This window comes from Dromiciops gliroides, chromosome 2 (assembly GCF_019393635.1).
Source record: "Dromiciops gliroides isolate mDroGli1 chromosome 2, mDroGli1.pri, whole genome shotgun sequence".
NCBI classification, from domain to species: Eukaryota; Metazoa; Chordata; class Mammalia; order Microbiotheria; family Microbiotheriidae; genus Dromiciops; species Dromiciops gliroides.
The window spans coordinates 114,655,676-114,680,407 of record NC_057862.1 but is presented as its reverse complement, the minus strand read 5'-3'; the positions used below and the strand labels follow the sequence as shown (position 1 = coordinate 114,680,407).

General features: G+C 39.4%; 2 protein-coding genes across 5 annotated transcripts in view; both read right to left on the bottom strand.

Moving 5' to 3' along the window:
• Nucleotides 1-13,662, bottom strand: part of ADAMTSL3 (ADAMTS like 3) — a 584,778-nt gene extending 571,116 nt beyond the window's left edge. The window contains exons 1-2 of the mRNA XM_043989606.1: nucleotides 13,445-13,662; nucleotides 11,566-11,665 (exon numbers count right to left, since the gene is read on the bottom strand). Coding sequence (XP_043845541.1) covers nucleotides 11,566-11,665; nucleotides 13,445-13,581 — 237 coding nt within the window. The 5' untranslated portion in view covers nucleotides 13,582-13,662. The remainder of the gene's footprint in view (nucleotides 1-11,565; nucleotides 11,666-13,444) is intronic.
• A 9,611-nt stretch (nucleotides 13,663-23,273) lies between these two features.
• The window catches only part of SH3GL3 (SH3 domain containing GRB2 like 3, endophilin A3), a 132,643-nt gene continuing 131,184 nt past the window's right edge, over nucleotides 23,274-24,732 (bottom strand). For all 4 annotated transcript variants that reach the window (XM_043986446.1, XM_043986447.1, XM_043986449.1 and 1 more), the window contains one exon: nucleotides 23,274-24,721. In XM_043986446.1, coding sequence (XP_043842381.1) covers nucleotides 24,516-24,721 — 206 coding nt within the window. In that variant the 3' untranslated portion in view covers nucleotides 23,274-24,515. The remainder of the gene's footprint in view (nucleotides 24,722-24,732) is intronic.

The following is a 24,732-nucleotide window of genomic DNA, read 5'->3' as shown; positions in this document are numbered from 1 at the left end:
AAATACCTCTCTTTTCAGCACTTAGCATTCCTTCTGACTCTTAGAATGCTTCAGTTGTGTGCTCTAGGCCAGCTTCAAATGTTTCCTCCCCCTGTGCAACAAGGGTGGCTCCCAAGAACAAAGGTAAGTGTATAGAGGGTATTTTTTATTCTGATTAGGGAACCCTTCTAACTCTCCTGAAGCATTACCCACACCCACCCCATTGGGAGTAATGTGGCTCTGGATTTGACCCAACACCTTAATAAGCCTGGCATCAACCTCCCTTCTCTTCCTTCTGAGAGAACAGCGTTATTCTTTTTATTTTTAATCTCACAGTCTAAAGTTTGTCTTCCATATTACTGCCCTGCCCAAGAAACCAATTTAACTGTCCTGTTACAGGCTTGGAACATAAGTGCTGGATCATCTGGGAAAAATAATCCACCATAATTTCATCAAGCTAATAGGTCACTATGTATTTTTAATTCTTCAAATATATTACACATCAAAAACTGTGACAATGAGAAAATAATTAAACTCCTGTTAATTATTCAAGTTACCAACATCAACTAGGATTACAATGAGAAAAGAGAACTACAAATCAAAAGAATAAAAATGGAAATATATTAATTTAGCATTAAAAGGTTTACAGAGCAGCTAGGTGGCATAGTGGATAAAGCACTGGCCCTGGATTCAGGAGGACCTGAGTTCAAATCCAGCCTCAGACACTTGACACTTAACTAGCTGTGTGATCCTGGGCAAGTCACTTAACCCTCACTGCCCTGCAAAAAAAAAAAAAAGGGTTTACAAAGGCTTCTCCTCACAACAATTCTCTGAAAAGAGTGATAAGATTTTTACTATCCCTGTTTTATGGAGGAGGACACTGAGGCTCAGAAAGGTACAGTGACATATCCCAGATTACACAACCACTAAGTGTGAAAGTCAAGACTGGAACCCCAGCCTTGAGGCATCTCTGACTTTTATATTCACTGTTTGGTCATTTTTCAGTCATGTCTGATTCTTCATGACCCCATCTGGGGTTTTCTTGGCAAAGATACTGGAGTCATTTATCATTTCCTTTTCTAGTTCAGTTTACAGATGAGGAAACTGAGGCAAACAGGGTTAAGTGACTTATCCAGGTTCACACAGCTAGTAAGTGGGCTGGATTTGAACTCAGGTCTTCCTCACTCCAGGCCTGGCACTACTGTGCCATCTAGTTGCCCACAAGATTTGTATACATGCCTGATTATGTTGCATGTTATTTTCTTCATGCAAACACAAAATCAAAATGGGAACTATTGAATACAATTCTTAATGAAACTCAAAGAAATAAAAGTTAGCCTTTCCTGGAAACCACATTTCAAAGATTGCAATTATGATTATTTAATTTTCCTAAAAATGTTAACTATCATAAATAACATGGAAACATGAAGCATTCTCTTCATAAATTATCTTAAGCAATCCATCTCTGGTATACTATGCTAAGCAACCTCCGTTACTATATGTTGTCAATTACCACTGTTAAGCTGCTTAAAGAACAAATTATTGCTCAGACTTTCCTTCTCAAAACCTGTGTTTGCTTATTGAATTTAGAAGAAAAATTGCAAAATGTATTATGAAAAATTCAAAACAGAAGACCCCACTGACTTACTATATTTTGTTTTTAGAAAAGAGTAAGTTGGGGGGCAACTAGGTGGTGCAGTGGATAGAGCACCTGCCTGGAGTCAGGAGGACCTGAGTTCAAATCTGGACTCAGACACTTGACACTTACTAGCTATGTGACCCTGGGTAAGTCATTTAATCCCAACTGCCTCACACCAAAAAAAAGAAAGAAAGAAAAGAAAAAGAAAAAGAGGGGCAGCTAGGTGGCACAGTGGATAAAGCACCGGCCCTGGATTCAGGAGTATCTGAGTTCAAATCTAGCCTCAGACACTTGACATTTATTAGCTGTGTGACCCTGGGCAAGTCACTTAAGCCCCATTGCCCCGCCAAAAAAAAAAAAGAAAGAAAGAAAGAAAGAAAGAAAGAAAGAAAAAGAAAAAGAAAGAAAAGACAAGAAAAAAGAAAGAAAAGAATAAGCTGTACCAGATTTCATACTGTACTGAAAAGCAAAAATCATCAAAATTATTTAGATCTCATTAAAAAATAGAAAAGTAAATCAATGTAATGATCTAGATAAGAAAGAATCAGAAATATATCAACCCAATAACCCAGTAGTCAATAACCCTTAGAAGACAAATTATTTGGGAAAGAACTTTGTATTTAAGAACTCTGCTGAAAAAACCAGAAAGCAATTTGGCAGAAATTGGTTTTTTTTAGAACAGACATTGTACCTTATACATTATATAAGCTCAAAATAAATATACAATCTGAATATCATAGATCACACCAATTTAACAAGAACAACAGCAAAAAAAACAAAATCCAGGAGAAAACCAGATCATTTATTTTCATGGTCATGGATGGTGGAGCCTATTCTTAAACAAACAAAAACTAGAAGTAATAACAATAGCTAAAATAGAAAATTTCAATTACATGAAATTAAAAAGCTTTTGCATCAGCACATTCAGTACCATCACAATAATAAGAGAAGGTATTGGGTGGGGGGAAAAAATCTCTGAAATAAAGTATCTCTAATAAAGCTTTGCTATCCAAGATATACAGTGAATTAATAAAAATGCATAACCAAAGAGCCATTCTCTAATGGAAAAACTGATTAAAGGATAGGAACTATCAGTTGTGAAAAGAAGACTTGCAAGCTATTACCAACCATATGAAAGACTGTCTGTCGCAAATCATCATATAATAGGAGAAATGGACATCAAAACAACTCTGGCTTATTACCTTGCATCCTGAAAATAAGCAAAGATGACAAAAGATGGGAAAAGGCATTGTTGTAGGGGCTATGGAAAAACCAGGCATACTAATATACTATCGGTGGAGTCGTGAATTGGTACAACCATTCTTAAAAGCAACTTATGTCTCAAGGAAGTCAAAAACAGAAAAGCCCACATCAAAATATTCATAACAGCAATACTTTTATGGTAGCTAAGAACTACTATCAAAGTATATTCTCATCCATTTGGGAGTAGCTAACCAAAACGAAGTGCATGAATGTAATAAAACTTATCTTACTGTGCCATAAGAAAGGAAAAATATGGATAACATCGTCTTTACTGTTAAGCTGGATTAGGAAGTTGGTTAGTTTAGCTAAACTACTTTTGGATCTATCTTTCTTTTGATTGTGAGTTAGCAGGGATAGCTTGCTGGACAGGAGAGAGTGGAAGGATCCATTCTGAAGTGAAGGTAATGAAAAATAAAAGATATAAATAAAAGCTCAGTTTTTTAGAGAAAATAGAAAATTTTAGAAAAAAATTAAAAACCCTAACTCCAGAGCCAGTGCTCTTTCCACTGCACTATACCACCTCCTGATTATGGTGATCAAAGAAAACTTCATAAAAGGGTTAATATTTGAACTGGCAAAACAGAAGAATCATTAGAAGTTTGACAAGCAGAAGTAAGAAGAGATCTTTCCAGACACAGGAACTGGCTTGAACAAAGATGGAATAAGTGGGTGGGGGAAAGAGAAGGACAACAGTGGGACATGTTTGAGGAACAGTGAGTAATCCAGTTTGTCTGCGTTGTAGAATAGTGTAGGAGAATGGTAGAAGACATGGATGGAAATGCAGAGGAAGACCAGAGGATGAACAAGAAAAAGAAAAAGAAGTAGCTTGTGTTTGATTGCACAGGCAAAGGAGAGAGTTAAGGATTTAAAGAGGAAAAGGCATGATTTGAGCAGAATTCTGGAAAGATGAATCTGACAGCAACACACTGAGCAGGCCAGAAACTAGAAGTGAGGAGAACTCATAGGAAATTAATGGAGTAATAATTCAAATGTGAGATGATGGTAATAATGGGGAACGGAAACAAGGGGATGGAATCCAGGAGTATGTCTGGAGGCAAAATTGCCAGGATTTAGAGTCTGAATGCCTGTAAGAGGGAAGGAGGCAGGAAGAGTATAAGATAACCCTGAAATGTTGAATTTAGGTAATAAGGAGAATGAGGGCACCTGTGATAGACAAGAAAACTGGGAAGAGTTTGTTTGGGTGGGGATGGTACTATCTTCAGTTGTTATACTAATTACTTCATCTGGATAGATGTAACTTCCTCATGAATTCGGTACTAATAATAATAGCTCATAATTATTTAGTTCTCTAAAGTTTACAAAGTGCAACATCAAGTAATCAGTTTTGTTTCATTTTTAAGTCCAACCTGGGATTTCATCAGTGTGGGGAAATCCCTCCGCTAATGCAGGGTGGTAACTCCTCTGAAAGAAGCTGCCTAAGGCAGAGATGGTAAATGACTTGTTCATAGTCAGAGAGACAGGAATTCAATCCTAGTCTTCCTGACTCCAAGTGTAGCCTTTTATCCACTATAGCATCTCCTGGGAGCAAAGGCTAAAAGGCTAAATTAGTCTTAAGCCTAATTTCTTATCAGATTCTAACTGATATTATTTGTGGCTTAGAAATGGAGGAATCGTTAGAGAAATATTTATGACCTTCAACTTCAATACCTACATGGCTCTGTGATCTCAACAAATATGGGTATTCTTTCATTTGTACAGATGATAACCCTAATATGGCCTCATCAAGTACAATTCTCATCTATATGCTCCCTGCCCCTATAACTCTTCCTTAGAGAGTCTAACCAAGGTTCTGGGGGTGGGTGGGGGGGGTCTTCCTTTAGGGTCTTTTGAACATTGTGTGGGTATCAGGATAACACTCGGAATGCCTGTTATCCCTTACTACATAAACAACCCATCTCCTTTTCTGATCATCCATTTCCTGGATGATATCCCAGACTCCACTTCTTGCATGTCAGTTGTCATCAGTGGTGTTGTGCTGTTGCCTATTTATGCCCACCTGGCATCACTGAGAACATACTGGTCCTAAAGAGATGAAATTTGCTCAGTGATCCTCTGATTATCTTTATCAACTGAAGAATAAAGTAGGGTGATGGATGCTAGCCAAAGAATGCCCTGCATTAAATCCAAATGGAAGAGAAATTCCTTGTAGATGGCTATATTCTCCAGATGCTTGAGTTTGTGGCTGATGTGTTAATTATATCAAGATCTGGAACACTACAGAACCTTCTCAGTGAAAACCATGACCATTCAGAAGAGCTCAGTTTAATAAGCCACAGAAGAAAAAAGAAATTACAGAGGAATAACTATTGCTCTTAACATGGAGTTGGATGAACAACCCCTTGAGTTCCTCAATCAGTATACAAATAACAATAAGAATAATACTAATCACTAGTAGTTATATATGGCTTTAAGATTTGCAAAATGCTTTATAATTGTTATTTCATCTTACCCTCACCACAACTCTGGGAGGTAGGTACTATTTTTATCCTCATTTTCCAGAAACTGAGGTAGACAGATTAAGTAACTTGCACAGGGTCACACAGCTAGTAGGTATCTGAGGCAGGATTTAAACTCAGGTCTTCCTGATTCCATGCCAAGTGTTATGTCCACAATACCACCCAGTCACCTCATATATTGTGGACAGCTACTGTAGCTGGATAGTAGGTGGGGCCACATATTGAACAAGAGGGAGAGAACAATCTAGATTGCATTTAGGAAATGGCACAGCACTTTCAACAACCCCAAGCTGCTCCTTGACACAAAAACCCATCCTTTATATATCTTATTCATCTCATTTCAAAATCAAATTGAAATTTGATAATGAAATATTATGAGAATCAGAATTAGAATAGAATGCTGTCAGGTTAAAGAAACATCCAATTTCCAGAAACAGTTGGAGAGAATTTTCCCAATGTAAAAAATAATAATAGCTTATGAATTTTCTAAGTAACAGCTTGCTTTTCTTAATGTATTCCATACTGCAGGGCTCCTCCTTCCTGTGTTATTCTCTCTGAGTAAAATGAATCCATTCTTCCCAAGGGACACGCCACTACCTTATAATACTATTTCCAAATGCCGTTCAGTAAAAGGTCCAGGCATCTGAAAAAGCCTTGCATAAAATCCCTAGTTTTCTCCAAATCACAACAGTTCAAATACCACTTCCTACTGGAGCCCACCCTCCCTCTTTGTATTACATACACATATAGTTGGTATTGCTTATCTTACTACGCACTGTTTTTTCCCAGTATGATACAAATTCCTTGAGGGCAAAGACCATTTCCTGACTTTATATTTATATATCTAGCACCTAGCACATTGTCTAACATGCAGGCTCTCGAAAAATTACTGAACTGAATTAACCCAAATCCTGTGCAACAAAAAGTTAGGTAACTTAGAAAGTTGGCAACTTACAGTGTACAAGGTATAAATGCTGTGGGCTATCTATGGGTTATCTCCCAGTCAGCTAAACAGAAGATAAAATGGTTCCAAGAATGCAAAAATATTGCAATCAAATCACATTACAGATACTATTACTCACCTAAAACTACCAAAAAAAATAGTAAAGAAAGCACACAGGCCTCCCATGTTGTTAAGGTCAAGACAAAAGGGTTTTATATGGCATAAGAATAAAAAAAATTAAAGGTCAAGTTTTGAGGACCCCAAATGTGGCATACTGTAAAAATTTCAGGAACCTCCTCACAATGACTAGTTGATTACTTCAACCTGTCTGTGTTAAAAAATAGAAACATCCCATAAGGATAGCAAGACCGAATTATATGTGGAGAGCAAGGCACACCGCCAACACCAGATTCCGTTCTATGAGAACCAAACACACTTTACTTTCTGCTTTCACAAGGAGTGTGCATAAAAGTGACAACAGCATTCCCTATGGCATGTGTCTACTCCAATCTCACATGCAGGCACCAGAATGACATTTAAAGTGACCCTGTAATTAACATAATATTCTAAAGTTGTTTGCATCTACTTCTTCTTCCTCTGATTCCCACTGCTACCAACCCAATCCATCATCAGCTCTTATATGGATTACTGCAACAAATCAATCAGACCTTTAACTTTCCTACAATGATAGAGTTATGGAGGTAGAGGGAGAAAGGTCCTTCAAGGGTCATTGAGTCTATCCCTCTCATTTTGCCAATGAGGAAACTGTGGCACAAATTGGTTAAGTGATTTGCCCAGAGTAGCATACTTGTCTGAAGCAAGATTCAAGCTCACATCTTCCTGCCTCCAAGTCCTGTGAGCTAGCCACCTCACCATGTTGAGATCAGATTAATCTTCCTAAAACACTGCTTCTATCAGGTCACTGTAGCAAGCAAAAGTTTTTAGTGTTTCACCAGGATTGTCATCTATTGTCAACCCTAAAGCTTTACCAAGCTGATCTCCAAGAATAGAGGCTGTCCTCACACCAACTTCTTCAAGGCACCAGAGATTACTAGCAGGGTGGAGAACATTTCCATTTTCTGTCCTCATCAGTGATATACATTTTCTTTTCTTTATTTATTTTTGCACATGAAATTGCAAATCTATTGTGTACAACTTGCTATTCCTCTTAAATATATAAAAGTTATCCATGTAGTTTTCTTTTTCTTCTCCCTCCCTAGAAATAGCTACCATTAAACACAAATATGTATACATACGTAAAATAATTCTATATATACTTCTATTTATCAGTTCTTTCTCTGGATCCAGATATCTTCCTTCAAAGGTCCTTTGTAATTAATTTGGGTATTTATAATAGTCAAAATGACTTAGTCACTCAAAGTTGTTCTTAAATAAATATCGCTATTACTGTATACAACATTCTCTTGGTTCTGCTCATTTTGCTCTTTATTATTTTGTGCAAGTCTATCCATTTTTTTTAATGTCAACGAGCTCGTCATTTTTTATAGCACAGTAATATTCTATCATGATCATATACCACAACTTGTTCAAGCCATTCCCCAGTTGATGGGCATTCCTCCAATTTCCAGTTCTTTGCCACCACAAGGACAGCTGCTACAAATATTTTAGAACATATAGGTTCTTTTCCTTTCTCCCTAATCATCTCTGGCAACAGGCCTAGTAGTGGTATTAATAGGTTATAGAATAAAGGCAGTTCAATAACTCTTTGGGCATAATTCCAGACTTCTTTCCAAAATAGTTACATCAGTTCATAGTTCCACACCAACAGTGAATTGGTGTCCCAATTTTCCACATTCTCTCCAACATTTGTTGCTTTCCCTTTCAATAATTTTAGCCAATCTGATAGGTGTCAGTTGTTTTAATTTGCATTTCTCTAATCAATAAAGATTTGGAGCATTTATATGACTATAAATTGTTTTGATTTCTTCATTGGAAAACTGCCTGTTCATATCTTTTGACCATTTATTAGCTCGGCAATGATTCATATTCTTAAAGATTTGACAAATTCTTTATATATTTGATATATAAGACCTTTATCTGAGAAGCTCTCTATAAAATTTTCCCCAAATTTTCTGCTTTCCTCCTGATCTTGGCTACATTTACTCTATTTGTACAAAACCTTTTTAATTTAATGTCATTTAAATCATCCCCCCACCTCTCTCTATCTCTTTCTCTCATTTATTCAAAAATTGTTGGCCAATCCAAACGTCTGATAGGGAATATGTTTCATGTTCTTCAAATTTTCTTTGAATATCTCTATATCTAGGTTTTGCATCCATTTTGACCTTATCTTGGTAAATGGTGTAAGATATTGATCTATGCCCAATTTCCATCAGACTACTTTCCAGCTTTCCCAACAATTTTTACCAAATAATGAACTCCTGTCCCCAAAATTTGTCTTTACACTTGTTAGACACAAAGTTACTATAGTCTTTTGCTGCTGTAAATTGTATGTCTACTCTATTTCACCAATCTACCTTTCTATTTCTTAGCTAGTATCAGATAATTGCTGCCTTATAGTTTAAGATCTGGTATGGCTAAACCTCTTTCCATACTTTTTTTTTTCATTAGTTTCTTTCATATTCTTGACCTTTTGTTGTTCCAAATGAATTATTATTTTTTCTAATTCAGTAAAATAATTTTTGGTAATTTAATTGGGATAGCATTGAACATATAAATTAGTTTAGGTAAAAATGTAATTTTTATTCTATTGGATCTCCCTACTTATGAACAATTAATATTTCTTCAATTATTTACATCTAATTTTATTTGTATAATAACTTTTTTATAATTTTGTTTCTATAGTGCCTGAGTTTGCAATGGCAGGTATACTTCCAGGATTTTATATTATCTAGAGTTATTTTGAATATACATTCACATGTAAAGCAATCTCTAACTCCTCATTTCTAATCTGTCCTCCCCTTAAACTATTCTTCTTCTGACTGCCAGATTAATTTTCTTTATCCACAGATCTTTTCCTGTCTTTTCCTGTTTTTCTTTTGCTCAACACTCTACAAAGGCCCACCAAAATAAAGCCCAAACTCCATAGCATTTAAGGTCCCTACACAACCTGCTGCCTCCTTACCTCATCAGCTTTATCTCATGCTAACACCCAAACTTGTAATGTTTGTTTCTGCCAAACTGGATTACTCACTGTCCCTAGTACATATCTAGTAGATTCCCACCTCCATGCCTTTGTTCACACTGTTACCCATAACTAGTGTGCTCCTCTCATCATCACTGGATTGTAAACTCTATGACAGCAAAAACTGCATCCCACATAAAGTGTGGGCAATTCAATTTATCACATGGTCTTCTCTCCATATGGTAAAAGTTTAATGAATGTCTGCTGAACTGCATTGCTGCATTGAATTTCTGCCTTTTGAAATTCTACTCAAAATTTAAAGTATAGATCCTCAGTGAAGCCTTCCCAGTTCTTCCTCCTTGCCTTCCCTTGGGCCTTTTGAAAATAATCTTTCCTAACCTGGATTTACATTGTGTCTCTCATATTCTTTTATATTCTATTCTGCATTGACAGATACTGTATAATTATTTTTAGTTACTAAATATCATCCACTGCCTACTTACTAAATATGTTTGTTCTCCATGGCTCTGCCCTCAGATTCTCTTCTCTTCTCACTGTAAACCCTTTCCCTTGGTGATCTTAACAGCTTTAATGACTTCAATTATCTCTATGTATAACTCTCCAAATGCCTCTCTTTATATAGATACATACATATACACATACATATATGTGTATACATGACTATATGTGTATATATGCATATAGGTATATATGTGCATGCGTGTATATGGGTATAGGTATATACTGTGTTGTGTGTATATATGTTTATTTCTCATCGTTTCCCTGGACTTCAGTCCCTACATCCTCACCTTATGTACTTGATGTCAATGTCACTTCTTGAGTGCTCCATTTGTATCTCAAATTCAACTTGTCTATAAGTGAACACTGATTATAGTCAGCCTCTAAATCTACTACCCTTTCAAATGTCTCTAATTAGTTGATAGCATTGCTATTATCCTCATCACCAAAAATCATCAGTTGTCCTTGAATCTTCCTCTCCTTTACCCCTTTCCTCCCATCCAGTTGCTTAATTCTTTTTGATTCTATCTCCCAAACATCTTTCCATCTGTCACCTTCTCCTCTCTCACACAATAACACCTTAGTTCAGCTCTAATCGACACTCATTTATAATAGCTTCCTAAGAGGTCTCCCTATCTATAGTCTGTTACTTCTCTAATACAGCTTCCACATAGCTACTGAATGTCTGATATTTATGTATCTACCCTGCCAAAGGCAGTGTTGTGTAGTGGGGAACCCAGAGTGTGACATGACTGAAAACAACTGAACAATAACAACAATGAAAACCAGGTCAGACCTAAGGAATATTAATTTGGCAGATGTGAGGAGGATTAAACAACTAATAAATGTCAAATTTATCTGACTCTTCACCACTACGCCAATTTGTTGGTTATACTTCAAATAGGTTATTTGTAAGTTTTATCTCCTCCATTAGATTTAGTGTTTTTCCTGCACCTACAATAGTACTTTACACAGTTCACTATTGTTTTTTTTTAATAATTAACTTTTTATTTATAGTTTGGGGTTCCAATTTTTATCCCTCTTACCCTCTTCCTCCCCAAACCCCTCCCTGAGGGGGCAAACAATCAGATATAGGTTATACATGTATGATTATGTAAAACATTATTGTTATTTCGTACAAGCAACCTTGATTAAAAGAGAAAAAAATGAAAGAAAGTGAAAAATAGCCTGCTTCAGTCTTTTCCAGCAATATCACTTCTTTCTTTGGAGATGGATAGTATGTTTCATCAATAATCCTTTGGGATTGTCTTGGATCATTGTTTTGTTGAGAATAGTCAAGGCATTCACAGTTCTTCATCAAATAATACTGCTGTCTCTTGTACAATCACAGTTCACTGTTTCCTAAATGCATGGATGAATAACAGGTTTCTACTCTATGTCCAGAGCAGAGTCTATCCTAACCAGAAAGAGAAGGAAAGAACAAGGTTGTTTAAAGCCCACTAACTTTTTTCAGAAGGAAAAGTTTGCTGTTTTTTTATGACTTAAAATACCAACTGGCATCATTAGGCAATCCCCCTTTCTTCAAAATAAGTAACAATGCAGATGGCTTGGAGAAATTAGATTATTGTTAAATTATGGAACTAAAAGTATTACCTGACCACAGCCTCCTGCCACCTACCTGTAAGCGAGTGCAGAAGATAATGGCAATCCAGACGCCCAAGCACCAGAAGGTCTTTGGGAGAACCATGGCTCCTGATCTCAGAGGGCTTGACTTCAGCCTGTCAGAAAGAGTAACTGTTTCAAATGAATGCCACTACCCGACTGCCCCTCACCCCTCGGAAGGCTTAGTGACTCAGTCGTCTGAAGCCAGGGAATAGGACATTGAACTCCGAGCAACCCAAACAAGAGGAAGGTTTGTTCTGGCCCGGAAACCGACTCAGAGCACAACATGCCATGATCAGTCTCTTCGGGATGAGGTATTTCCAACTGGGGAAAAGAAGCTGTGGACTTGGCCAGAGGGGAAAACAAGGGTGGTATGTATGGCGTGCGTGCATATGAATACAGGAGAAGAGCCTTATTTTCAAGTTTTGCCGAGTGCACGTGCGTGTACGTGTGAAGAACTGCTGCACTCGCGCGCCCCACCTCTCGCGTTCCCATTCGGCAGGGTGGGGCAGCGAGGCTCCTCGCCCCGCGGGCCAGCCTCAGACTGCGCGGGAGCCCGACCGACTCCGGGACTCCAATCCTCCACAATCCGGGAGCGCAACCCAGAGGTCAGATATCTTGGGGCACCCCAGCCAAGGCTTGGCGCGTGCCCGCCCAAGGGCTCTCTGGTGTAGGTTCCACGTGGAACCCGTCCAGAAACGGAGCGAGGAGTCCAGAGAAGTCAGTCCTCCTGGAGCTACCCAGGCGCGACGTCCGAACAGACGCAGAGTCCGGCTTGTTGCCACGGCCGCGGGATTCTTTGCAAACCCGGAAGTCCCGGAAGAAGAGCCACCTCTCCCTCCAGTATCCCCCGTCCCGAGGCCCTGCACCTGTAAGTCGGCCGTGCCAACCTAAGGACGCCCCCGAGACCCGAGCGCCTACAGCTTCTCGGAAGCTGGGAGGTCGCCAAAGCAACCCCAACTTTTTCCTCTGCCCTGGTGTTGTCCTGGTGGAGGTGACCCTGAATCTCAAGACAACCTGGAGTTGGAGAAGAGAGTGGGCAGCTTACGGGTGGGGGTCTTTTTCCATATTTTCCCTTCAGTTTCAGGAAATAGGCAAAGGATGACGTTGAAGAAGTGGCGTGTTGTAATGGCCCGTGGTCATTCCTAACTTCTGTTTCGCTGAGCTGGGAAGTGCAGCGCCCCCGCCGATGCAGAGCCGCTCTGTCCGTGGGTGGATGGATGGCTTCGCACTCATCTGGAGAAAGCATTAACGGGACCCGACCTAATGCGATCCGCAAATGTGCTGCTTCTTCCGACCTGTCGCGACTTCTCTGCGCCAGCGCCCCGCCGAAGTGATGCAGTCTCCGGGACGCTACCCCTTGCTCGATGCTCGCCCCTGTCTAGTAGCCTATAGTCCCAGCAAGTGGCCCGTCATCCATGTCCCCCTCCCCCTTGACACGCGCGCGCGCGCACATACTCTCATTCACTCAGTCCCTCCTAATTGCGCCCCAGTTTTCCCGAACCCGCACCCCCCCCGACACACACACACACACACACACACACACACACACACACACACACACACACACACACACACGCCCTTTCCTTTTCAGAGAGCCGCAGACCTTAGGGTGACAGTTCTGTATACCCACCCTCGGGGTCGCTCGGGTGGGTCAGTCCCTTTTCCACTCAAGTCATAAATGGAGCATGCTGTCCCCCACCCTTAGCGCCAATATCGGTCTCCTAATATGCTGCCAATTGATGAGAACTTCTGTGACTGCCTGGCTCCTTCTAGCCCGCCGCTCAGCTGGCTCTGGCCTCTCTACCTTAGTGCCATCGGATTCCAAAGTCTTCGTTTCCTCCCAGGCGGGCTGCCTTGCCCCCTCCACCTTTCCTGTCTTCCATTGTACCCACCTTGCCCCGATGACCTGTTCTCTGTCGATTCCACCCAAAGGCCGCTCTAACTCCGCTCGAGGCTGCGAGGAGAGCAGTTGCGATCCCGTCACCACCACTGGGGATGATGCCGTCTCATTCGGAGCCCAGAGAAGCATGACCTTACTGCACGTCGGCCTCCAACCCGCGGCTTCTCAGCCGCCAAGATGTTAAATGGAGCTGGAGCCGAGGCTGCCCCACCTCTCCATTCCACCACCACCACCCCCCCCCCCAACCCCCGCCCTCCCCTCCTATCCCCACTCCAGGGACTGCCCCGGCGTGGAACACTTGCGGGAGCCAGACTCCGGAGAGCGCGCGCGCCGCCACCTGTAGCACCGGAGCAAGTGCACTGGACCACGCGCCCCACCCCCACTGACACCCCCCCCCCCCATCCCACTTGCCCACTGCCCCAGGATGGAGCTTAGTCTCCTAGAAGACTTCCCATAACCAAGGCATCTCTCCTTCCATCAGACACAGTTACTAATGTATGCAGCAGAAATGCAAGGGCAAAACCCCTGCTTCCCCTGAGGGCAGGTGATTGCTCGATGAGTAAGGTACCTTAGGCTAGGAGACTTGGTCAGAATCCTTGTAGCCAGAGTTTGCTCAGTGCCTTCTGCCAGGTGTCGTGCCAAAGGCAGGGATTGCAGCCCGGGGCGTGTTATGGTGGAAATGCTGCAGCGTTACAAAACGTAACCAGCATGCGAAGGAAGGGTGGGGAGGAGGAATATGTTGCAAAACAAACTCAGCGCCTTTGTTGAATTCAGGGCAAGGTAGATAGACTATGGAAGAATAAACCCAGAGATCAAAACATACTCAAGTACCGCACAGAGGTTTAATAGATAGAGTTTTACCTTAAACATCTGTCTTGTGCCTGTAAAACTTTAGAGCTTTATGCCATGGTCCCAAACAGCGAAAACCCTAGTGGCTAACTTTTTATCCAGCTCTTTGGCTGTGATGAGCACAAGCTATTAAAATACCTTTACCTTCACCTCGTCCTTCTCACTGGAAGCCCAGAGGACACGTTCACTGAGTACATGAAATCGACAAGGACAGTAAAACTCCTTGCTATTGTACGTGGGCCATGTACACTGAAAGTATGAACTAAACATAACCGATGAAGGGCTTGCTAAAAAATGCTGAGTTGGAAACTTTTCCAAAATTGCTCACACTTCCGCGAGGGCACACAAGTCTCCCCATTAGCTAGGAACCGAGCGCCCTCTAGTGGAACAAGTGCTCCTAAAATGGGCTGCAACATAGACAAGCTAGAGTCCTAGAGTTTGGCTAAGGAGTCTCCTTGCGACGTGGACTGGATAATCAAGGTAAGGATGGTTAAGCAGAGTCTGGGATTCTTTGTCAGATGTTGTGAAAGTTTTTTCATTTGTAATTGTGTGTTTACATTAGTAAGAAGAAAAGTGGCTTGGTTGGTAGAGAGCTGGCTTTAGAGTCAGGAAGGCCTGGGTTCAAGTCCTATCCCTGATATAGTTTGGCTTTGTGACCCTAGGCAAGTCTTTTAACTTCTCCATACCCGAAGCAACTCTCTAAAAAAAGACTAAGTTGAAAGGAAACTGATAGGGGGAGTGAGTTCACTATACCCATGAAATCACAAATATAGCCCCTATTCCTTTATTGATCTTGTAAGTTCTTATGTTTACTTTTGAGTATCAGTGAATCGACAGACATTATTAAGTACCTACTATGTGCCAGATACTGGTTTCTTTCCTATGCCTTAATTCAATCCCATTCTCTTCTCAGCATCCTACCGTGGGCTTACCCAATTACAAGAGAATGAGAGAACTCCGGACTCTTCTCCCAGCAGAATGGTACCTACTACCAGAGAAGCAGAGGGAATAAGTAGCATGAGTTAAAACAAAACCAAAAAGCCACATATGGAGAGAGCAGGTATGTATGGGGAATGCCAAATACAAAATTTGTGTAGTGAAGGATAAAGGAATAGGACAATATGGTAGCTGTGGCAGGATGTACACCAGTCTCCACACTATATAACTGTCCTTTCTATGGGGAGAACTGCTGTTATCTCTAAGCCAGCCACATGGTACTCCTTTGCTAGAAGCTACAATAGGTAATTGGAGATAGTTTTGGCCAGGTTTACATTAGACAACAGAGAAGATCAAGGATGCTTTTCTCAGAAGATGCAGGCATAATTATTAGCCTTTGAATCAGAAGGACCTGAGTTCTAGAAATCCTGCCTCATTCTCTTACTAGCTAAATGACTTTGGACAACTCACAACCTCCCAGAACCTGCTTCCTCAACAGTATGATGAGGATAATAGCCAACCTGCCTAACACAGTTGTTGTGAGTGTCAAATGAAATAATACAAACATTAATGAGATATAAACCTGAGTTTTCTTTATTATTACCTGTTAAATTTATGCCTAGCACACTCCTAGGGAAAGGAGAAGTAAGTGAACTACTTCTAAAGTTAGAATAATTTCTTTGAAAATACAAGTATAACCCCAAGAAAAATCTGTTTCTTCACCCACCTCCCTCCATTCCAACTTAAAAAACAAACAAACCAACCTAATGGTGTTTGAAAGGACTTTATTCATGATTAAAAACATGGTTGGGAGGGAAAACATGATCCTTCTAGAGAGAAAGCTTACAACTCACAAGAGCAATTTGATTGTCAAACTAATAAGCAAATGGAGGGGAGGTGGTGGTGGAGTAGAGATTAGAAAGAAATAAAAAAGGTCCAACTGAAGTATCCTGATTTTTTCTTGAGGCCCAATAAAAGGGGGGAAAAAATGATAGTTTGGCACTTAAAGAGAAAAGCCTTCAACTATCTGGAAAACTCAGCCTTCCCAAATGACTCATTTCCCCAAGGGTTTCTGGTGGACTGGGGTTTGACTGTTGTGTTACATAATTAGCAGCAGTAGACGTGAAAGGATATTATATACAGAAGGGATCCTGTTGGGATAAACATCGCACTGTCTTACATGGGCCTTCAGTTCAAAAACAAGGTTTAAAATAAATTTTATCCCGTTCCTCTTTTGCATGTCACTCAATTTGGCCCATAAAACGAAGTCGGTCTGTTTAGTCTGTCTTCCTACTTGTTTCTTATGCCTTCAATGTTGCAATATTTGGGTTGGAAGCACCACAAAGGAACACTTGAAAAGTGTGTTTTCAAAATTTAATTCAATAAAAACATTTCTATGCATTACCGTTTGTAAAACACTCAGCTCTGGCACTTGAAATAGCTGATGGCCAGTAAAGAAGTGTTATTTCTTATTTACAAAGAGAGACATAATGTACATGACCCATTAGCTTTCTTACTTCCAGGAACCTGAATTCACACTTGGTTAGCTTTCTTTCATTCCCAAGCAGTATTTCTCAGACTAGGGGATAGGACAATCTGAAGGCATTATCAGAAACTTAAAAGTGGGTTGTGGGGAATTGTCACCACACATTTTCTCATGGCAAGCAGGAAAAAGAAGTGACAGCTTCATACTCAAGAGTGGCATACAGATTTTGAATATGTAAATAGATTTGATGATAAAGGTATGTTATTTACAATATGAAAAAGGCACTTTCCCTGGCAAATTGTGTTATTTCCAAATGAAAATATAGGTCTGAACTGAAAAACTCCCCAAATCTGAGAACACAAAGAAGGGAAGAGATCTGTATAAAGCTGTGATTTAATCAGTATAGATACTTACTCCACTCATGAAGATCTAGGACTGGTCTGTCACTTAAAGGAGCTGCTAGGGACGGGGTGAGGCTAAGTGACTTGCTCACAGTCAGAGTTAGTATGTCTCAGAGGCAGATCTTGAATGAAAGTCTCCTTGACTCCAAGGCTTTATCAACTGTACCATACTGCCTCAAGTACATGATACATACATATTTAATTGTGCTGTATGCAAAATATTTTCCAGTTTGAATTCTAAGAGCAAAATGTGCAGGTACTATTAGAACAATATGAATAGAAACCATTTCATGATACTACAGGCTAAATCATGTTCTCATAGTAGCTACTTTATTAATTGGTGTGTAAAAGCAGATACACAGTAACCTAGAATATGAAAACAATTTTGACATTTCAATCTGAGCATTTACATTAACTGTTCAACCAATATCAAAATTCTTGGTATCTTTTCAGTGCTTTTCAACCTGGACACCATCATGTTTTCCAGGGGATTTCAGTTTTAGTAAATCTCATCAAAAGTTTGTTGTCATTTTCAAATCAAGGAGAATATCACTCCCAACACCCTAAGCTATTAGCAATAACGATAATGATGATGGCTGATGTTTTTATATTACTTTGTTTTTATAAAGTCCTTTACATACATTATCTTGTGGAAACTCATAGCACACTTTTGGGGTATTATTTTTTTTTTAATTTTACAGATATGGAAACAGGCTCAGAAGGGCTTGGGGACTGACACAGGTAATGTCAGAGGTTGGACTGGAACCTTTGTTTTGATTACAGGACCACTACTCTACCACATTAGGATGCCAAACCACCTCTCAAAAGGAAAATATTGCATAATTGGTAGCTCAGAATTTTCTAAGAAAATTAATAAACATATGAACAAGGAGCCAATGGAGACAGAGTTAAAAATTCTCAGACAAGTCCCCACACCAAAGACTGTTTTATAAACAATGATTTAGAGATTACATAGTTTAGACAAGAAGGAAGTAGTATTAGAGGACCTGGGTGGAATCCCAGCTTTGCCACTTGCTGCCTTTGTAGTCTTAACCAAATCATTCTCTAGTCCAAATTCTTCCTCTGTAAAATGAAGGGGTCGGACTAGATGGCCTCTAACATCCCCTCCAGCTCTCAATCTGCTGTCCTCTGTGAGGCAGTGACATCCCCCAAGGTCTTTGAGTGAATTAAGTGGCAGAGCTCATGATTCCACGTGCTTGTCACAGAATGCTGCCTTCCTTTCACACAAATATTTTATACCCTATACAGAACAGAAAAAGGGAGAAAATACCAAAACAGACAAAGATAGAGAGGCTAAGAAGCTGAGACTATTAAAAATGGGTCACAGAGATGTGTAAGAAAATCAGGATCTAGGGAGCCACACAAGACTCAGAATGAAAGGTAAGGTCCAGGCCAGATTCAGTAGGGAGCCAAAGATGTGCAGAGGACCATAACTCAAGCCAGCAGGGAGGTAGGAGCCTACAGTTATCAGAGACCCATGGGTGCTTAATTGGTCGTGGACTGATTACTACAGGGAAAAAACTACATGATTGTACTTGTTGATCTTGAAAGGTGAGACGCAACCAATAGATAATTCATTTTAGAAAACGTTCTACAAATTAGATGAAATTAAGCTGAGTGCCAATCATATCATAGCTCAATGGTTCTCTACCCCTCCTGCAGTATGCGTAACAGTGTACAAAAATAAAACTTCTTTAGACTTCAAAACCAAAATAATGGCTGATGGAGAAAACAAATATTTGTCAAATATTACATCTGGAACCAAACTCTAGGACTTAAAACATTGTTTTTGCATATTCTACTTGGGGATAATTTCCATTTACTGGGCTGGTTTTTATGGGCTAAAGTAACTTGCAGAATCTTTATAATCTATTGGAATTTATTATGGAGATGTGCAAATAGTCTTAGAATAATGGAAGTAAAAGGTAAAATTTTTCTTAAAAATAAATAAATAAGCTCATATTAACATAACTTAACAAAACTTATACTAGGGCTTGTTTTTGCAAAAGTTTTTCATTTACATATAACTAGCCTAAGTTTCTTTACTTTTTAGGTTTTGCTATTTCAAAAAGCACTCATATCTTTGATATTATAAGACCATTAGGATATTTTTAAACTGAATGTTTTATCATAAAGAATCCAGCACAGGCAAGTAGATATTTTATAGGCATTCCATGCAGTGTAACTTCCATTTAGGAGAAAATTTAGGATGTCTGACAGCTTTGTTCCCATCCATCATCGGCATTTATTAAGCATCTATTATGATCCAAGCCCTATTCTAGGAGTTGGAGATACAGAGACAAAAATGAAACAATGCCTGTTCTCCAGGAATATACAGAATTACATTCTATAGGGGAAAACTTGTACATAAATAAATACACATGAAACACTTGAGAAATAAGTACTAGTTAATTTTTTTTTGAAGGAAAGGGCATTAGCAGCTAGAGATGAGGGGTAGAGGGCTCAGGAAATACTTCATGAGGCAGTGTTTTAAAAGCAACAAGGAACTTGGGGGGTTGGAGGTGAGGGGAAAATGCATTCTAGGCATGAGGGAGAGTCAGTGCTACTGGTCACCAATATCTGGAAGTTTATTGCCTCACAGTCCCCTACCGTGGACCTCGTCCCATCAGGAGGCACACTAGGGGCCACTACAGCCCATGTCTGTCCTTTTTCTGGGGTGCCAGCTTCCCCACTAACCTCTGAGTAGATAAGGGTCAGACAAATCACCCCCTCTCCCTACATTACAGAACCCAAGATTGGATTGTTTTTTGTGTCACCATTGCTCCCATCTTCCTTCTCCCCTTCCTTAAAAAAAAAAAATTAAAAACCCATTTTTGTCCTGAGTTGAAAGAATTCCTAATTATGGTTCAAGGAGTGATGGAGATTATAGTCATTTTAAAAATGCAAGGCATTCTCCCCCAATGATCCAAGGACCTTATCTGTGACCTTACACCATCTAAAAGATCAATTTGGAAGTATTTTGTCTCTCCTTTTTAATATATTGTAGCAGCATTATTGCAACAATTAAACTAGCTAATTTTTTTTGGGGGGGTAAGTGTTTCTAGGAAGAAAACAGCAATTTCTTAAAACTCACCATTTCTACCTGGGAGGCTTTCCCCCACTCCCAATTCTACACTGAGGTAGCATCAAGTGGTAGTGGCATTGGATTCTTCAAAGCTATGCTAGCTAAATTTGAGCTCAGAGCTCCAAATACAATCCTGATAAGGGTTTATATGTCATTTTAGGACTAGCCCAAGTTAAAAAAATAAAACAAAACAAACAAAAACACAGATCACTGGCCTGTTTAGAAAACAATATATTTTTCAGCCATGCCATTCTGGAAGAACATCTGCTAGCCTTGAGTTCTTGACCTTTTGCAAAATATGGGAAAAGAAAGGATTCTTTAGCAATCTGATAAAGCCTGTCTTCCCCTTTTCAGAAAAATGTTTTTAAATGCATAAAATACATTGGAAGTAAGGGGAGAAAAAGCCCCACCCCCCCAATCATGTTTGGTGGTGGGCGTACCCATGAAATCACAAACCTTTGGACTTAAATTTTTGTGAAAATGTAAGTTACCCCTTTTCTCTTGTCTTTTTACTACCTTCCTTGATGTTGTACAGAATCTGATTTTTTTTTTACCATAGTTTCATGTTAGGCCAAATGAGGTCCTTAGAGAAGCCTATAGTAACTCCTAGATTCTTTAGTTTCCTAAGGTCATCCAAAGCCCATCATCTTGCAAGTGGGGTTTATGTTATTTTCCCCAAAAAATGCATTACCTCATACTCATAGGATCATAAGATTCTGACAAGGCAAAGGGTCCTCTTCAGAGATTGCCTAGTCCAACTCCCTGATTAAATGAAGGAGGCTGAGGCTTAGAGATTTGGTGATGTGCCCATAGTGACTAGAGGTGATGGGTTCCCTCTCCTTAGAGGTCTTCTGGCAGAGGCATGGGTATGCCATAGTGGAGATTACTTCTGGGTATAAGTTGAATTAAATGAGCTTTTTTAACTCTCAAATACTGCGTGTGAGATAGTGTCCGAAGCAGGATTCAGACTCGGATCTAACTCCAAATCCTCCATCATATACATTTATCCACACTGAAGTTCATCTACTCTTTGCCTACTCACATTACCTGGTGAGATCATCCTGCAGTATATCCTCATCAACTTCACATTTCACTACCCAAGAGACCTTAGCCATTCATCTGGAAAAGTAGATATTGGACTGTTCAATCTCACTTTCATATTATTTATAAAAATGTTAATAGCAGTTACATGAGCAACAAATCCAGGAATAACAAAATAGGCTGGCATGAAAAAGCCATGCCAAAGCTATCAGTAGTAGTCATTCAATGTTTATAACATTCATAGTTATAACTATAGAGTTTAGTGTGGGGACTATGGAGACCATCTGGTCCAGGGGTTCTTAACCACTTTTGTGTCATGGGCCCCTTTGGCAATCTGGTGAAGCCCAGAAACCCCTTCTCTAGAATGATGTTTTTAAATGCATGAAATAAAATGCATAAGTTTACAAAGGAAAACAATTATAATAAAATATATTTCAAAATATAGTCTAAAAAATAAATTCATGAACCTCATTTGAATTAGTCCTACCCATTCATTTTACAGATGGTGAATAAGAGACCCAGAGAGCTCCACTGACTTGCTTAGGGTGGTGACAAAGCTGGTACTAGAAGCTGGGCCACCTTCTTCCTAGTACAATGTTTTCATTATGCTATATTAAAAATGAAGTGCTGTATTCTGATGTTTTCAATTTAAAGGCACTAGAATAAAAATTTCATTCTTATTTAATGAGAATCATCTACATTTTCTAAGGAACAATTTTTTTCTTTAATCATTTCTGGACCCTTTGTTCCTGCAATCACATGGAGCAATGGGGAAGTATTTTAGTTCTGTATGACTTTGTGTGGTTGGATGTTGATTCTGAAAGTTATAAAGTGGGTGCAGATGCAAACACTCTTCTAGAATAAACATGTATCAGGATATTTCATTATTTGGGCTCATTTTGGCTGTGTCGACAACCATGTCTTTTAGCTATCGTTTTTCCCCTTTTGCAGTACAACATATAACCAGGTCAAGAAGAAAATTAAATTAAATATTCAAGTAAGAGAAAGTCACCTACAGTCTTACTTTGCCTCCAAAGGGTGCAAGCTAGTTTGAGACAGTTCCTATAAACCTTCACATTTCAAGCATCTCAAGTGTGAACTGCAACCTGATTTAGGGCATCTTGTTTCAAAGAAATTAAGGCATTTTTGCAAGTGTGAAGTTGAAGGCAGTCCATTTCCTTGTTATTCCATAGCATTACTGCTATGACTTCCATTACGTACACTTGTAGCCATCTGTCTCACACCACCCGCAAATGTGGAAATGTCTAGGTGTGGGAAGAAGTCGACAGTTGGCAGTGCCAGAACCAAACGCTACATTGGAAGGAAAAATGGTATTTTTTTCTCCCACATTTTTGGATTCTTGGCTAGCAACTAGATGGCATGGGGTATAGACAGGTAACAGGCATACTAACCAAGACAGCGAAGCTTCATGGATTGTAGCAGCTTAGGCGTAAAAATCAAAATGGGTGTCTGATACATTCCAAGAAGACTAATTCTTTTTCCTTCCTTAGGCTTTTCTCTTGACCATCTCTTCCCCTCTTAAAAACGAAAAGGTACAAGCTTACTTCATCTATCTATGAAGATAAATTATTATTACATCAGTTTCTCACATCTTCCTGAATCTGTTTACAGTTTACCTCTCCCTGTAAAAGTTTCTCTTTAGAGTTTTTAGGGCATTTTTTCATTTGCATTAACCAATTTGTTGTTCCCAAAAACCTTGTTAAACAGGGAGGGCAGATACTCAGAGAGGTGGAAGGGACCACAGTGATGTTAGATCTCTCAAACTGTGGTCCAGCAGGGCCAGGGACTTGCCCATGATCAAAGCAGCAGGGAAGAGCAAAGCCAGGTTTTCTAATTCCAGGTTTAGTGCTCTTTCTACTACATTGCTCCACTCTTTCAACACTTCAATTTATATGACACATAGATTGAATAATCAGCTAACCAGCAGTTCTTAATCATTTTTTGTTGTTGTTTCATTGACCCCTTTGGCAGTCTGGTGAAACCGATGGACTTTCTCAGAATAATTTTTAATGCATAAAATATATTGTATTACAAAGGAAATGATCATTGGAATACAATTATCAAAATGCTAACCAAAAATATCATGGAATATCTAAAATTTATTCAAGGATTCCAGGTTAAAAACCTCTGATCAAAAATATTGCTTTGATCATTCCACTTCTTGGCAGAAACCTAGAGGGATTCCTAATTGCTTCTTGCATCATAAACACTCATTGGATTGGCCTCCAGACCTCCATGAACTGGGTCCTTTCCTCAGCTCTTAAAACAAAGCTGAAGTTTCTACTTTCATGAGACAAATCTTTTGTACTCTTCACTGTTTCTTATTTACTCCAATCTCTAGGACACTGAGTTTGTCTCCCTGTGTTAAGCTATGTCCCTGCCTTTCATTCAAACTACATCTAAGCCCAATTACTTTATTCACTCCAGCACTTCTGCCCAAAAGCCCATTCAATACTCAGTTCAGGATGCCTCACTTGGAAGCCTTTTCCTACTCAATCATTGTGAAGTATATAAAAAAGTTATAATAATTGGATTGAGTAGGTATAAAAGGTGATTTAAAAAACAACTCATGAGCATTCCCAAAACCACTTTGATCTGTAAAGGAAAATCACTAAAAAACACTTATATAAATGATGAAAAGGCATTGTTTTCTCTAATATTTATTAAGCTGGGTGAGCCTCAGTAAGCCAGAATAGGCTACAACCTGAAGACTGTATTTTGTACCAAAGCATCTTAATACTGAGGACACCAAATTTTGACTTTTGACTACATAGAATGACCAAATTTATTAGGTTGTTAACAGATAAGTTACACTGTGATAATTTAAAGACAATGACCTCAGTAACTTGGGGACACTGGTTTTTTTAGCTTTACACCTTATGTTTTTAAAAGTCATTGCATTTAACAGCCAACAAAAACCAGCCAAGAGTTTCTTCAATGGATACATTTAAAAAAACAAAACAAGAACAAAAACAGGATCCATGCACATATAACCAGTGACCTTGAAGAGACAAAGCAAAAAATGAAAATTGCACTTCCAAGTGGCCAAAAAGGTAAAATATTTATACAAATGAAATACAAAACTCATTAAAAAGAGAACACACATACAAAAGTCATTTAGTCGGTCAAATATGTCAGGGCTTTCACAGAATGCCACACTGAGAGAACACTTGGGTCAATTCATTTCAGTCACAAACTGAGGTCCACAGCTAGAGTGACAAACCTAATAAGACAAAGGCACTAGCACAGAGACATAATTAATGGGGAAGAATCCGGATTGCCCCTCAAATATTCCTTCATACCAGTTTTCATCTATTTGACTGGTTAATGTAATGATGTCCCCTTCTTTAAATCCAAGTTCTCCTTCACTTTCAGGAACAAAGTCATAGAGAGCACGACAGCATGGCTGATCCGAGAGAATCGCAGGACCTGCCCAAGTT